Source organism: Meriones unguiculatus, chromosome X, assembly GCF_030254825.1.
Source record: "Meriones unguiculatus strain TT.TT164.6M chromosome X, Bangor_MerUng_6.1, whole genome shotgun sequence".
Taxonomy (NCBI): Eukaryota; Metazoa; Chordata; class Mammalia; order Rodentia; family Muridae; genus Meriones; species Meriones unguiculatus.
In genome coordinates, this window is record NC_083369.1 from 41,576,455 (window position 1) to 41,589,363 (window position 12,909).

Sequence of the window (12,909 nt, forward strand, 5' to 3'; positions counted from 1 at the left end):
TTGGGCATAACACTGGTTTGCAAAAAACAAAACAAAAATAGTCTTAGGATTTCATGGTGGGAGGAGGTAAAGAGAGTCAGGAAGGAAAAAGAGAGAAAAAGAGAAAGATGACAAAGGCCAGGTGACAAAGATCTGCAACCTCAGCTACTTAGGAGGCAGAGGCAGAGGGATTCAGTTTAAAGCCTGCTTGTACTGGGCAACTTAGCCAAATCCTGTCTTGAATTTTAAAGTATTTTTTAAAGGCACTGGGAGATATTAAAGATATAGCTCAGTGGTAGAGCACTTGCTTAGCATGCACAACGCCTTAGTTCAATCCCTAGCACCTTTGCAGAAAAAAAAGAGCAAAAGAGATCAGAAGAGATCACTAATCCTACCTTGTTTATTATTATTCTTACCTTTCTAGTCCTGGGTGTTCTTGGGTGGGTACAGGTCTTTGTGGACAGGAGGAGACATTGTCTCAAATAGCCCAGGCTGGTCTTGAACACCCTCCTGCTTCTATCTCTCAAATACTGGGAATATATCACCACACCCAGCTACAACTTGTAAATTTCAATGTAATTTTTGTTTAATTTGATGTGGGATTAGACTGACAGTGGGATGAAAGTTCACAGAGGAGTGTCTTTTGCCTTCAGTTTACTTGAGGGTTTTTGGAAAAAAATTACAGGTTGGTTTAGATTTTGTTGTAAGTTTGAGTTTCTTATGAGCACATCTTTCAAAGCAATAGGTTTTAGAAATTATTTCTCTAAAATTAGTTTCATTGAGTTGTGTCTTCATGTAGAACATTATCCCTGAAGAAAAGAGCTCCCATAGACACCAGCAGGTCAAGGCAGATGCATTTCTATTTTTTATCAATGACAAATTTGGGATGAACAAGATAAAGATTGGAAAAGGCTCCAGACACCATAGGATCTGGATGTTTTTAGTTCTTGCTCAGTTACTCTCATTGTGGCCACAGATTCACCCCTGGATCTCTGCTTCTTACTCTATACTCTTCAGTTATCAAAATTTTGCTGGTCTATGAGTATAAATTAGCAGTAAGGCTCTAACACAAACTACCCCTACAGAGAACTTTGATCTAACTGAAGAAAAAGGGTATAATGGGTAGTTTCTATTGTCCAAGATGTGGAACTTAAATTTTCAGTCATTTATAATTCTTAAGCACTGTACATTTCTTCCTGATTGTGCAAAAAGGACAGGAAGTGAAAGAAGGAACAACCTTAATGCCCAAATTAAGTCAGAGGCTCATCTGGAATCTGAATTATATGCGATGGGTATGGTCAAGTAAAAAAGTAAACAAATTTGAAACTGAACTGATGTACATTTGATGTCCTATCATGATGTTTGAATATTGTATCTTAGAGAAATCAACTTACCTATTATGAAAACAATACGTGGGTATTACACTCAAAGTCCACCAAATACAACAAACATTAATAACTGTGTATATTGGGGCAAACTTTGTACCATTTGTTTTGAACAGATTGTTTGCATGGCAGGGTTTATATCTTTTATTAGGCTTTGCACTGCTTGAGTTCCTAAAACCCCTCACTTCCGCAGTTGGGTCATTTTCTTTGGGAAGAGATGGGAAACGTTGTATGTTCTTTTGTCATTAGATGCATACAATCATTTGATTTTATTGAGCACCTAGTCTGAGAGATTCAAAGGTGCATGCCCCTTTATATATCCTTTTGCTCTCAAATTCAATTCCTTACTGCTATAGTAAGGATACAATTCTCGATTATTTTACTAGATACTTGGTTTTTGAGTCGATAAGTGGAAGTTTTTAGAAAGCCCTCAACAGGTTGGGGAGATGGCTAAGTGTTTATGAGCACTTGCTCCTCTTGTAGAGGACCCGGGTTTGGTCCCCAGCACCTACTTGGTGGCTTACAACTATCATTAAGCAGGAGATTTGAGCCTTCTCCTGATTGCCGTAGATAACAGATATCCACAAGTTGACAAGAAGTCTTTGGGGCCCATGAAAAGGGTACTGAGGGGAGTAGTGAAGGACATAAATTTGTCTTACGATGTCAGCAAGAATTCTTTTTCCTTCGCTACTTATGTCATAAAACAAATTTACTATTCTACAATGGCATCCACTCCAGAGCTAAGATTTTGGAAACTTGGGAAACTTGAGCGCCAGGGTGGAGAAAGGGACTCAGCCCTGTCAAAGACCAGCCAGCTTGCCCAGCCGAGTCCCTGGAGAGGAGGGGCTGGGAGGCGGAACGCTCTGTGAGAGCACCGCTCTCTCTGATTGGTAAATGAGCCTGAACTTCATAAGCGCAGAGCAGCTTGTGGGGCTCTGATTGGCTCAGTGGCTGCTGACTGTTTATTGGTTACTATGGTTGTCACGGAGACCGAGGGGTGGAAAAAAGGAGAAGGGTGTTGGGCCTGGTGGGTTGCAGATGCTTGCAGGCAGCTGGGCCGCTCTCCTGAGCGGTGTCCGAAAAGCTGCTGACCGAGTCGCCCTGGGTTCTCATCATCCTCTGTGAAGTGTCCAAGCAAGCGGGGTCCATTAGCCTTAGGCAGGCGCCATGGGCTGCTGCTTCTCTAAGAGGCGGAAGAGTGAGGAGTCGCGGGCAGAGGGAGAAGAGGAGCAGCCCAAGCTGTACAGCTGGGACCAGCGGGAGAAGGTGATGTTTTGGGAGCTCCCCTGCTCTGTGTCCTCCTGGCTGCCTCTTGGGGGTCTTGAAGGAGCGGAAGAGAGCGGGGAAGCTTGGCGGGCGGCCCACACTTGCCTTTCTCTCGCCCTCACAGGCAGCTGAAGTCGCAGGACTTGGTGGGCGGGAGGGGAAGGGCTCAAAAGAGGCTTAGAGTTGATGGTCAACCTAACTAGACCCCTAGGGCCTCTCCCTAGGTTCTGCGACTCCCCATCCCAGGACGGACTCTAGGAAGGGAAGGAGCCAGGAGGGTGCTGGATCTCCAATCAGTTCTTTTTACCAGCAGTGGCCAAAGGGGTTTGGTCCAGTGGTCGAATTACACACACAAGATTGACTTTTCTGCTGCTTGTGTTTTCAAGCTGTTACTCTTTTGTCTGCCCTCCTCGGCAAATCGCTTTTGGTGCCTCTTGGTGTTAACACAGTTACTGAATGTGCTGTTTCATGTCCACCTTTACTCTTCCTCTTTCATTTACCGGAAAGGAATAATAAACATTGAGGCAGTCTTTGACTGTATTGTGTAAGGTGAAAGTACTCAACACAAACCAGGAAGTAGTTTCTTTATATGAATGAAAACGCCCTTATTTTTATCTTATATAGATCTAAAACCCCAAATGGGTTTTAAAAGTCCCCTAATCTTGCACAAAACACACTTATTTAGGCATACATTTCACAATAGTTCCTCTTTCTACATAGTTCTTCATTTCTGCTCAGTATAGTTGCTTAGTAAAAGACTTTGATAGACATCAGTTATGTTGGTTTCCGAAACAAAATAAGAGAGCTTCTTTTTTAAATGGTTGTCATGAACAGTTAACTATTGCTAAATGCAACACTTTTGACCAAAAAACAAAAACAAAACACTTTATAGTATGTCTCTTATTAACATTTTGGTATAATGAATCATCCTGCATCATTTCAAATCCCCAGGAGAATTTAGACATTCATATAAATGAGATTCTCAAAGTATTGACTTTTAAAAAAATAGAAGATTTTGATGGAATTCTCAGACTCAGCTTTTTGCTTTTTGACTCTGAAACCCTTCTTGGGCCATGTGGCCTTTTGTTCCTCTTCTAGCAGTATTTTGTCATGTAGGAAAGTGATCTTATTTCTGTTTTATAAGAAGATTGTTGCCATTTGGTGGGTGGATTTTGAAATATTCATTTTCATTTACAGCCTTAGGATTTCAAGATTAATTTGTTTGTTTGTTTGTTTATACAGTGTTCTGCCTGTATGTGTGCCTTTTCTAATAGTGCTGCTTATTTTTTTTTTCTTTCCAGTGCTGGGGATTGAACCATGTTAGGCAAGCATTCTACCACTGAGTGGCATCCCTAACTAAACAGTGCTTTTTAAATTTGAACTTCCTGCTCTAGAGAGAGTATTTGTTTATTTGTTTTTGTTTTGCTTTTGGCTTTTTGTTTTAAAGTCACATGCTAAAACTAAAGTGTGCAATTATTTTGCAGTAGTCTTGGTTGACTGTGGCTCACTGTTTCATAATAATTGTCTTTCAGCTAACTTTTAATAATAACATTCTCACTACTTGGGATCATCTGTTCTTATTGCTATATTTTGTTAGGTTATTTTTGCAACAAGATTTTTTTATTATTATATTTTGAAACAAGGTCTCATGTAACTCTGGCTAGCCCTAAACATCTGTTTGATAACCCTGCCTCCATCTCCTGAGTACCAGAATTGCAAGCATGCATCACCAACTCTGGTTAGAGACAATGTTTTGTTATTTACTTCTGGCTAGCCTGTTACACATTATGAAGCCCAGGCTGGCCTTGAGCTTCTGGCAATCCACCTGCTTCAGCTTACTGAGTACTGAGATTATGGGCTTGTACTATCACATCCTGATAGTTGGGATCTTCAATATGTTCTGTGATTTCTTGTGCTCTTTATCTAAGTAAAAGTACTGAAAAAAATAGCATAGTGGAATACAAGCATCTAGGTGTCCCTTCCCCTATCATGTGAGCATGCATTAAACTTTCTGGTGTAAATAAGAACATTTAAAATTTTATTTTTATTTTTTACATATTTTTATCCAGCACAAAGTTTTCAGCTCTGAAACCATTTTATCTTATATATATCTAGAACCCCAAAAGGTCTTAAAGAGTCCCCTAATCTTGCACAAAATATACTTACTTAGGCATACATGTCACAATAGTTCCTCTTTCTACATAGTTCTTCATTTCTGCTCAGTATAGTTGCTTAGTAAAAGACTTTGATAGACATCAATTATGTTGGCTTCCCAAAAATAATGAGAGAGCTTTTTTTTAAATGGTTGTCATGAATAGTTAAGTATTTCTTAATACAACACTTTTGACCAAACAAACAAACAAACAAAAAAACTTTATAGTATGTCTCTTATTAATGTTTTGGTATAACAAATCATCAGTACAAACAATCAGCAGGTTGTATTTATATATTTTTGCATATTTACAAACATAGATATAACAACAATAAAGGAACTTTTGAGAACATTACTAAGTACTGTAGTTGTGGGGATATAAGAGCTGTTATTGGATTGTAAAATAAACTCATGCTTCTGGGTATGTATATAATAAAAGTTAAAATATCTCTTGTGGCACTGGGAATAGAACACAGGATGCTAGGCAGGTACTCTGTCACTGATCTTTACCCCCAGCCCTTCAGTAGTACTTTTACTGAACCTGGTCTTACTATCTCTTGAAACTTTTAGGTTTTCACTAAGGAACTGACTGTAAATACACAACCTACAGAAATAACTGAGATACATTGAACATTTAGTACCAGACATACTTTGTCTTTTCATAATATAATGAAATATGTCTGTGTTTAGATCAAACCATTAGTCAACCTGTAAGACTTTTTTTTTTTAAATGAGTTGCCTATAATTTTCTTACCATTGGAAAAGTGGTGGTTAAAATTTTGTTAGGTTGTATAATCAGAGTTTTCTGGTACCCCATGGGTTTTGGATTTTGCATTGGGTAATTAGCTCAGCCTTAAGGGACTGAAACAGGGATAAATTGTCTCAATTAGAAAGAATGTTTGAGGACAAAGTAGTGTCATGGCAACTTACATACTGCAGTCAACAGTGGAAGAAATTTGTTTTCCACTGCTGCTGACTTTGAAAAAGAAAAAAAAAAAAAACCTCACTACACTGACATGATGAAATATTTTTGGATTGCAATATCTCTGTTTAAATAATTTTGAAAGAAATGCTTTTCCCAATATTTGTGTGCTGTATTCAGTAGTTAAGCAAATTATTCAATGTATATGTATTCAGACACAAAGGAAAAGCCAAAATTATTACTTTTTTATTATTTTTTCTTCACAATTTATTCATTATATATCCTGATTGAAGCCCCCTTCCCTCAAGCACTCCAATCCCGCCCTCCCTCACTCTTCCCCTCATCCCTTCCCCTAGTCCACTGAAAAGGTGAGTTCTCCACTATTGCCATCTGCCCATAGCTTATTAAGTCTCATCAGGACTGCTTGGATCCTCTTCCTCCATAGCTTGGCAAGGTTGCATCATCAAGGGCGAGGAGTCAGAGAACAGTCAACTGAGTTAGTGAGAAAGGCAACCCTGATCTCTTCCCTCAGAGAGCCACATGGAGACTGAGCTGCCAATTGGCCACATCTGAGCAGGGGGTCTAGGTCTTCTCCATGCATGGTCCTCTGTTGGTGCATCAGTCTCTACAGGACCCCATGGGCTCAGATCTTTTAGTTTTAATGGTTTCCTTGTGAGGCTCTTGTCCCCTCTATGTCCCTCTAATCCCACTCCTCTCTTCCTCCATAAGACTCCCTGCCCAAAGTTTGGCCCTGAGTCTCAGCATCTGCTTCAATCCCCTGTTGGGTGAATCCTTTCAGAGGATCCTATCATCCTGTTTCCTCTCTTCCACCGCTTCTAGTGTCTATCCTGTTTGACATTCTGAGTGAGATTTAAGCATCATCCCTAGGGTCCTCCTTAGTGTTTAGTTTCTTTAGGTCTATAGATAGCTGTCTTATATTATACGGCTAATATCCGCTTACACTAAATCTTTTGGAAGAAAAAGTGGGGAAGAGCCTCGAACTCACTGGCACAAGAGACAATTTCCTGAACAGAACACCAATAGCTCAGGCTCTAAAATCTACAGTTAATAAATGGGACCTTGTGACACTGAAAAGCTTCTGTAAAGCAAAGGATACTGTTAATAGAAAAAAAAAAAAAAAACAAAAACAAAAAAAAAACGACAGCCTACCTGACTGGGAAAAGATCTTCATTAACCCTACATCCGATAGAAGACTAATATCCAGAATATATAAAGAACTCAAGAAATTAGACACCAATAAACCAAATAATCCAATTAAAAATGGGGTACAGAACTAAGAACTAAGCAGAAAATTCTCAACAGAGGAATATAGGATGGCACAGAAATACTAAAAGAAATGTTCATCCTTAGTCATCAGGGAAATGCAAATCAAAACAACTCTGAGGTTCCATCTTATCCCTATCAGAATAGCTAAGATCAAAACCTTATGAAACAACACATACTGGACAGGATGTGGAGAAAGGGGAACCCTCCTCCATTGCTGGTGGGAGTGCAAACTTGTACAATCACTTTGGAAATCAATCTGGCGCTTTCTCAGAAAATTAGGAATAAATAGCACTACCTCAAGATCCAGCTATACCACTCCTAGGCATATACCCAAAGGATGCCTCACCATTCAATAAGGACATTTGCTCAAGTATGTTCATAGCAGCTTTATTTGTAATAGCCAGAATCTGGAAACAACTTACCTGTCCCTCAACCAAAGAATGAAAAAAGAAACTGTGGTACATTTACACAATTGAATACTACTCAGCTATTAAAAGCAAGGAAATCATGAAATTTGCAGGTAAATGGATGGAACTAGAGACATAATACTGAGTGAGGTAATCCAGAAACAGAAAGACAGGCATACATGCACTAAAATTACCATTCTTAATCTCCAAGAGTTTACTGGTCCTTTGGAATGAAAACAGGAAATAATGAAGCAAAAAATAGCATGAGGATGAATGGCACAGAAAGGTAGTTTTTAATTTCCAGTTATCTATGTTAATACTCCTAAATAATAGAAATAAGAACTAGTTCTCTTAGCTGGGCAAGGTGGTGCATGCCTATAATTCTAGCAACTTGGGGGGCTGGGGCAGAGTTGGTCCTTTTGAGTTCAGTGACAGCCTCCTGGATTTCAGTCTGCTCTGTGAGTGTGGTCATTGTGAGACTGAGATCTTGACTTCTTGGGAAAAAAAAAGAATTATTTCTCTAAATGATAGCCTAAGTATGAAAATTGTGATTTGAGTCTGAAGAACACACTTGTATCTGCAACATTTGTCTCAAGAGTACCAGAAATAGCACTTATTTATTTTGGGGGGGATTTTTTATTTTATTATTATTATTTTTATTATTAATTACACTTTATTCATTTTGTATCCCCCCATAAGCCCCTCCCTCCTCCCCTCCTGATCCCACCCTTCCTCCCCTTTCTGCATGCATGCCCCTCCCAAAGTCCATTGATGGGGGGGGTCTTCCTCTCCTCCTTCTTTCTGATCTTAGACTATCAGTTCTCATCAAAAGTGGCTGCATTGTCATCTTCTGTGGCCTGGTAAGGCTGCTCCCACCTCAGAGGGAGGTGATCAAAGAGCAGGCCAATCAAATTATTTCAGATGCAGTCCCTCTTCCCATTACTATGTAACCCACTTGGACACTGAACTGCCATGGGCTACATCTGTGCATGGGTTCTAGATTATCTCCATGAATAGTCCTTGGTTGGAGTATGAGTCTCTGGGAAGTTCCCTGTGTTCAAATTTTCTTGTTCTGTTGCTCTCCTTGTAGAGTTCCTGTCCTCTCCAGCTCTTGCTATTTCCCACTTTTTACATAAAATTCCATTCACTCTGCCCGACAGTTGGCCATCAGGCTCAGCATCTGCTTTGATAGTCTGCAGGGCAGAGGCTTTCAGAGGCCCTCTGTGGCAGGTTCCTAGGTTGTTTCCTGTTTTCTTCTTCTTCTGATGTCCATCCTCTTTGCCTTTCAGGATGGGGACTGAGCATTTTAGTTAGGCTCCTCTCTTTTGCTTAGTTTGTTTAGATGTACAGATTTCAGTGGGTTTATCCTATGTTGTATGTTCATATGAGTGAGTATATACTGTGTGTGTCTTTTTGCTTCTGGGACAACTCACTCAGGATGATCCTTTCCAGGTCCCACCATTTACCTGCACATTTCATGATTTCCTTGTTTTTCATTGCTGAGTAATACTCCACTGTGTAGATGTACCACAATTTCTGCATCCATTCTTCAGTTGAGGGCCATCTGGGCTGTTTCCAGCTTCTGGCTATTACAAATAAAGCTGCTACAAACATGGTTGAGCAAATGTCCTTTTTGTGTACTTGAGCCTCTTTTGGATATATGCCTAGGAGTGGTATGGCTGGATCTTGAGGAAGCGCCAGATTGATTTCCAGAGTGGTTGTACAAGTTTACATTCCCACCAGCTGTGGATAAGGGTTCCCCTTTCTCCACAACCTCTTGAGCATGTGTTGTCACTTGAGTTTTTGATCTTGGCCATTCTGATGGGTGTAAGGTGAAATCTCAGGGTCGTTTTGATTTGCATTTCCCTAATGGCTAATGAGATTGAGCATTTCTTTAAATGCTTCTCTGCCATTCGATATTCTTCTACAGAGAGTTCTCTGTTTAGCTCTGTTCCCCATTTTTTAAGTGGATTACTTGGTTTGCTGCTTTTCAGTTTCTTTAGTTCTTTATATATACTGGATCTGAGTCCTCTGTCAGATAAAGGGTTAGTGAGGATTCTTTCCCAATCTGTAGGCAGTCGCTTTGCTTTGATGACAGTGTCCTTTGCTTTACAGAAGCTTTTCAGTTTCATGAGGTCCCATTTATTGATTGTTGCTCTTAGAGCCTGTGCTGTTGATACAGAAATAGCACTTATTAAATCCAAAGTATTAGACCAGAAATTCAGCTGTCTACCCTGCAACTTTGGGTAAACCAGTCAATTTGTGCCTTTCAGGTTTCTATAAAGTGGCTAGTACTAATGAGTTCTTCACAATTTAGCAAGGCGAAGACCTGTCCTGAAGAAGAAACATTAGGCAGTAATTGTTATCTCCAGAGACACACTTCAAGCACAACTTATAGGAGATCATAGGTCCCAGAATTGTTTATCAGTAGAAAGGCTGACTCTGTAGGGAAACAACGTCTATGTTAGAACCGGCTGAGGTTGGATGGGTGACCTATTAGAAAGAAATATCAGTAGTGGGTAAGAAGCTAGATGCTATTTTCATAATATTCTAAGTATGTGAGGTAATTTAGTTATCCGTTGATATGAACTAAACCACCCCTAAACTTAATACCTTAACACTGGCAAATACTGATTTTTATGACTCTCCCCTTTGTGTATGCCTAAGCAGGTTTGACTCTGTGGCATCTTTTCAGGCCCCTTTCCATTTTCTTTCTAATAACTGAAGAATTTTACCTTGTTCAATATATTACCTTTATCAGGTGTGGTCTTTCTTTCCCAATCTTTCCAGTGAGCTTATTCGTCCTCACTTTGTACAGTAAGTCTTGTGTTGTCCTCTGTGTGTCCCTCCTCTGTATTTCTAAAATATTCTCAGCACCTTTCACTACATGATAGGTTGTTTAAATATTCTATTTAGGTCTATATTATTTCCCTTTTACTGCCTAAAACAGTGTCTGGTTCATTTTGGGTATTCAGATGTTGGTTGAGTGATTGAAGATCCAGAAAGCTAAAATCACTTTTTCAAGATCACGTGGCTCCTTTGTCCTAGGTGACAAAATCGAGGCTAGAAAATAAGTACCTCTTATTGCCTTATTCTGTAGACCAATGCTCATCCTAGGACATTATGTAAAACTGGATAAATACAATATGTATAATGGAAGTCACTTTTAGCTAGTTTAATAATGATTATCATGCTTATGTGTCACTTTGTAAATAAACAAACATGTGGTTTATATATAGGAATTTGTTTCTAGTGTATAGGTTTGCACGTAAATATTTATCTCTATAAATAGTTAAAATAGTTTCAAATAGATTAAAAGGTAATACATTTCATCTTTTTTAAATGTCAGACTAGCCTTTTATTAACTCTGTGTATGTATATGTGTGTTTATATCTATTTGTGGGTGTGTGGGTGTCTGTGTGTATGTATATCTATGTGTGTGAGAGAGTGTGTGTGTATGTGAGAGAGAGAGAAAGAGAGTGTGTGTGTGTGTTGAGGATATGTGCTGAAGATCAGACTCTGAGCACAGTCCATCACTGAGTTACATTTTCTAGCCTCTAACTATATTTTGATAGCACAGTTAAAATTTTTTTAAAGTTATATATTATAGACATTACTATTTAAAAGATTGTGTGAGGCATAGTTTATAATATCTAATATAATGGCAAATTTTGAAAAATAACATTGGATGAATAGCCCAGTCAATATCTGATTAAAATTTGTAAATGTAAGCACCAACATATCAGGGCTTTTGTGTCTAGGTACTTCCATTATATGTGACTGTGGGACCTGTGTAACCCCATTTCTGAAAAAGAACTCTGTCTTAAGGGTAAATGACCTGGGCATGAACTCCAGTTTCAAAAGGGAGAAACACCCACAAAAATGTTCTTTGACCATCATCCCTAGCAAAGGCTAATCAGTGAATACCTGGAGTTTACCCAGGTATTCTTTTTTGTTTTGTTTTTTAAATTTTTTATTTATTTATTTTTAATTCTTTATTAATTACACTTTATTCACTTTGTATCCCCCCTGTGGCTCCCTCCCTCTTCCCATCCCAGTCCCTCCTTTCCTCCACCCTCTGCATGCATGCCCCTCCCCAAGTTCAATGATAGGGGAGGTCTTCTTTTCCTTCCTCTGATCCTAGTCAATTAGGTCTCATCAGGAGTGGCTGCAGTGTCTTCTTCTGTGGCCTGGTAATGCTGCTTCCCCCTCAGGGGGAGGTAATTAAAGAGCAGGCCAACCAGCTCATGTCAGAGACAGTCCCTGTTCCCATTACTATGGAACCCACTTGGACACTGAACTGCCATGGGCTACAACTGTGCAGGGGCCCTAGGTTATCTCCATGAGTGGTCCTTGGTTGGAGTATGAGTCTCAGCAAAGACCCCTGTGCTCAGATTTTTTTGGTTCTGTTGCTCTCCTCGTGGAGTTCCTGTCCTCTCCAGATCTTACTGTTTCCCACTTCTTTCCTAAGATTCCCTGCACTCTGGCCAAAGGTTGCCCATAAGTCTCAGCATCTACATTCATAGTCTGCAGGGCAGAGCTTTTCAGAGGTCCTCTGTGTCAGGCTCCTGACTTGTTCCCTCTTTTCTCCTTCTGATGTCCAGCCTCTTTGCCTTTCTGGATAAGGATTGAGCATTTTAGCAAGAGTCCTCCTTTTTGATTAATTTCTTTAGGTGTACAGATTTTAGTAGGTTTATCCTATAGTATATGTCTATATTAGTGAGTATATACCGGGAGAGTCTTTCTGCTTCTGGGATAGCTCACTCAGATGATCTTTTCCAGATCCCACCATTTACCTGCACATTTCATGATTTCCTTGTTTTTTATTGCTGAGTAATATTCCATTGTGTTGATGTACAACAATTTCTGTATCCATTCCTCCACTGAGGGGCATCTGAGCTGTTTCCAGCTTCTGGCTATTACAAATAAGGCTGCTACAAACATGGTTGAGCAAATGTCCTTATTGTGTACTTGAGCAAATTTTGGGTATATGCCTAGGAGTGGTATAGCTGTATCTTGAGGAAGCACTATTTCTAGTTGTCTGAGGAAGCGCCAGATTGCTTTCCAGAGTGGTTGTACAAGTTTACATTCCCACCAGCAGTGGAGGAGGGTTCCCCTTCCTGCACAACCTCTCCAGCATGTGTTGTAACTTAAGTTTTTGATCTTAGCCATTCTGATGGGTGTAAGGTGAAATCTTAGGGTCATTTTGATTTGCATTTCCCTTATGACTAAGGAACTTGAACATTTCTTTGTTTCTCTGCCATTTGTTATTCCTCTATTGAGAATTCTCTGCTTAGTTCTGTACTCCATTTTTTTATTGGCTTACTTGATTTGTTGCTATTTAACTTCTTGAGTTCTTTATATATACTGGATATTAGTCTTCTGTCAGATATAGGGTTGGTGAAGAGCCTTTCCAAATCTGTAGGCAGTTGTTTTGTTCTGACGATAGTGTCCTTTGCTTTACAGAAGCTTTTCAGTTTCATGAGGTCCCATTTATTTATTGTTGATCTT

At 39.5% G+C, this 12,909-nt stretch overlaps 1 protein-coding gene across 1 annotated transcript in view; it reads left to right on the plus strand.

The window, feature by feature from the left end:
• The first annotated feature begins 2,354 nt into the window (after positions 1-2,354).
• Positions 2,355-12,909, plus strand: part of Rp2 (RP2 activator of ARL3 GTPase) — a 30,944-nt gene continuing 20,389 nt past the window's right edge. The window contains exon 1 of the mRNA XM_021629267.2: positions 2,355-2,630. Coding sequence (XP_021484942.1) covers positions 2,532-2,630 — 99 coding nt within the window. The 5' untranslated portion in view covers positions 2,355-2,531. The remainder of the gene's footprint in view (positions 2,631-12,909) is intronic.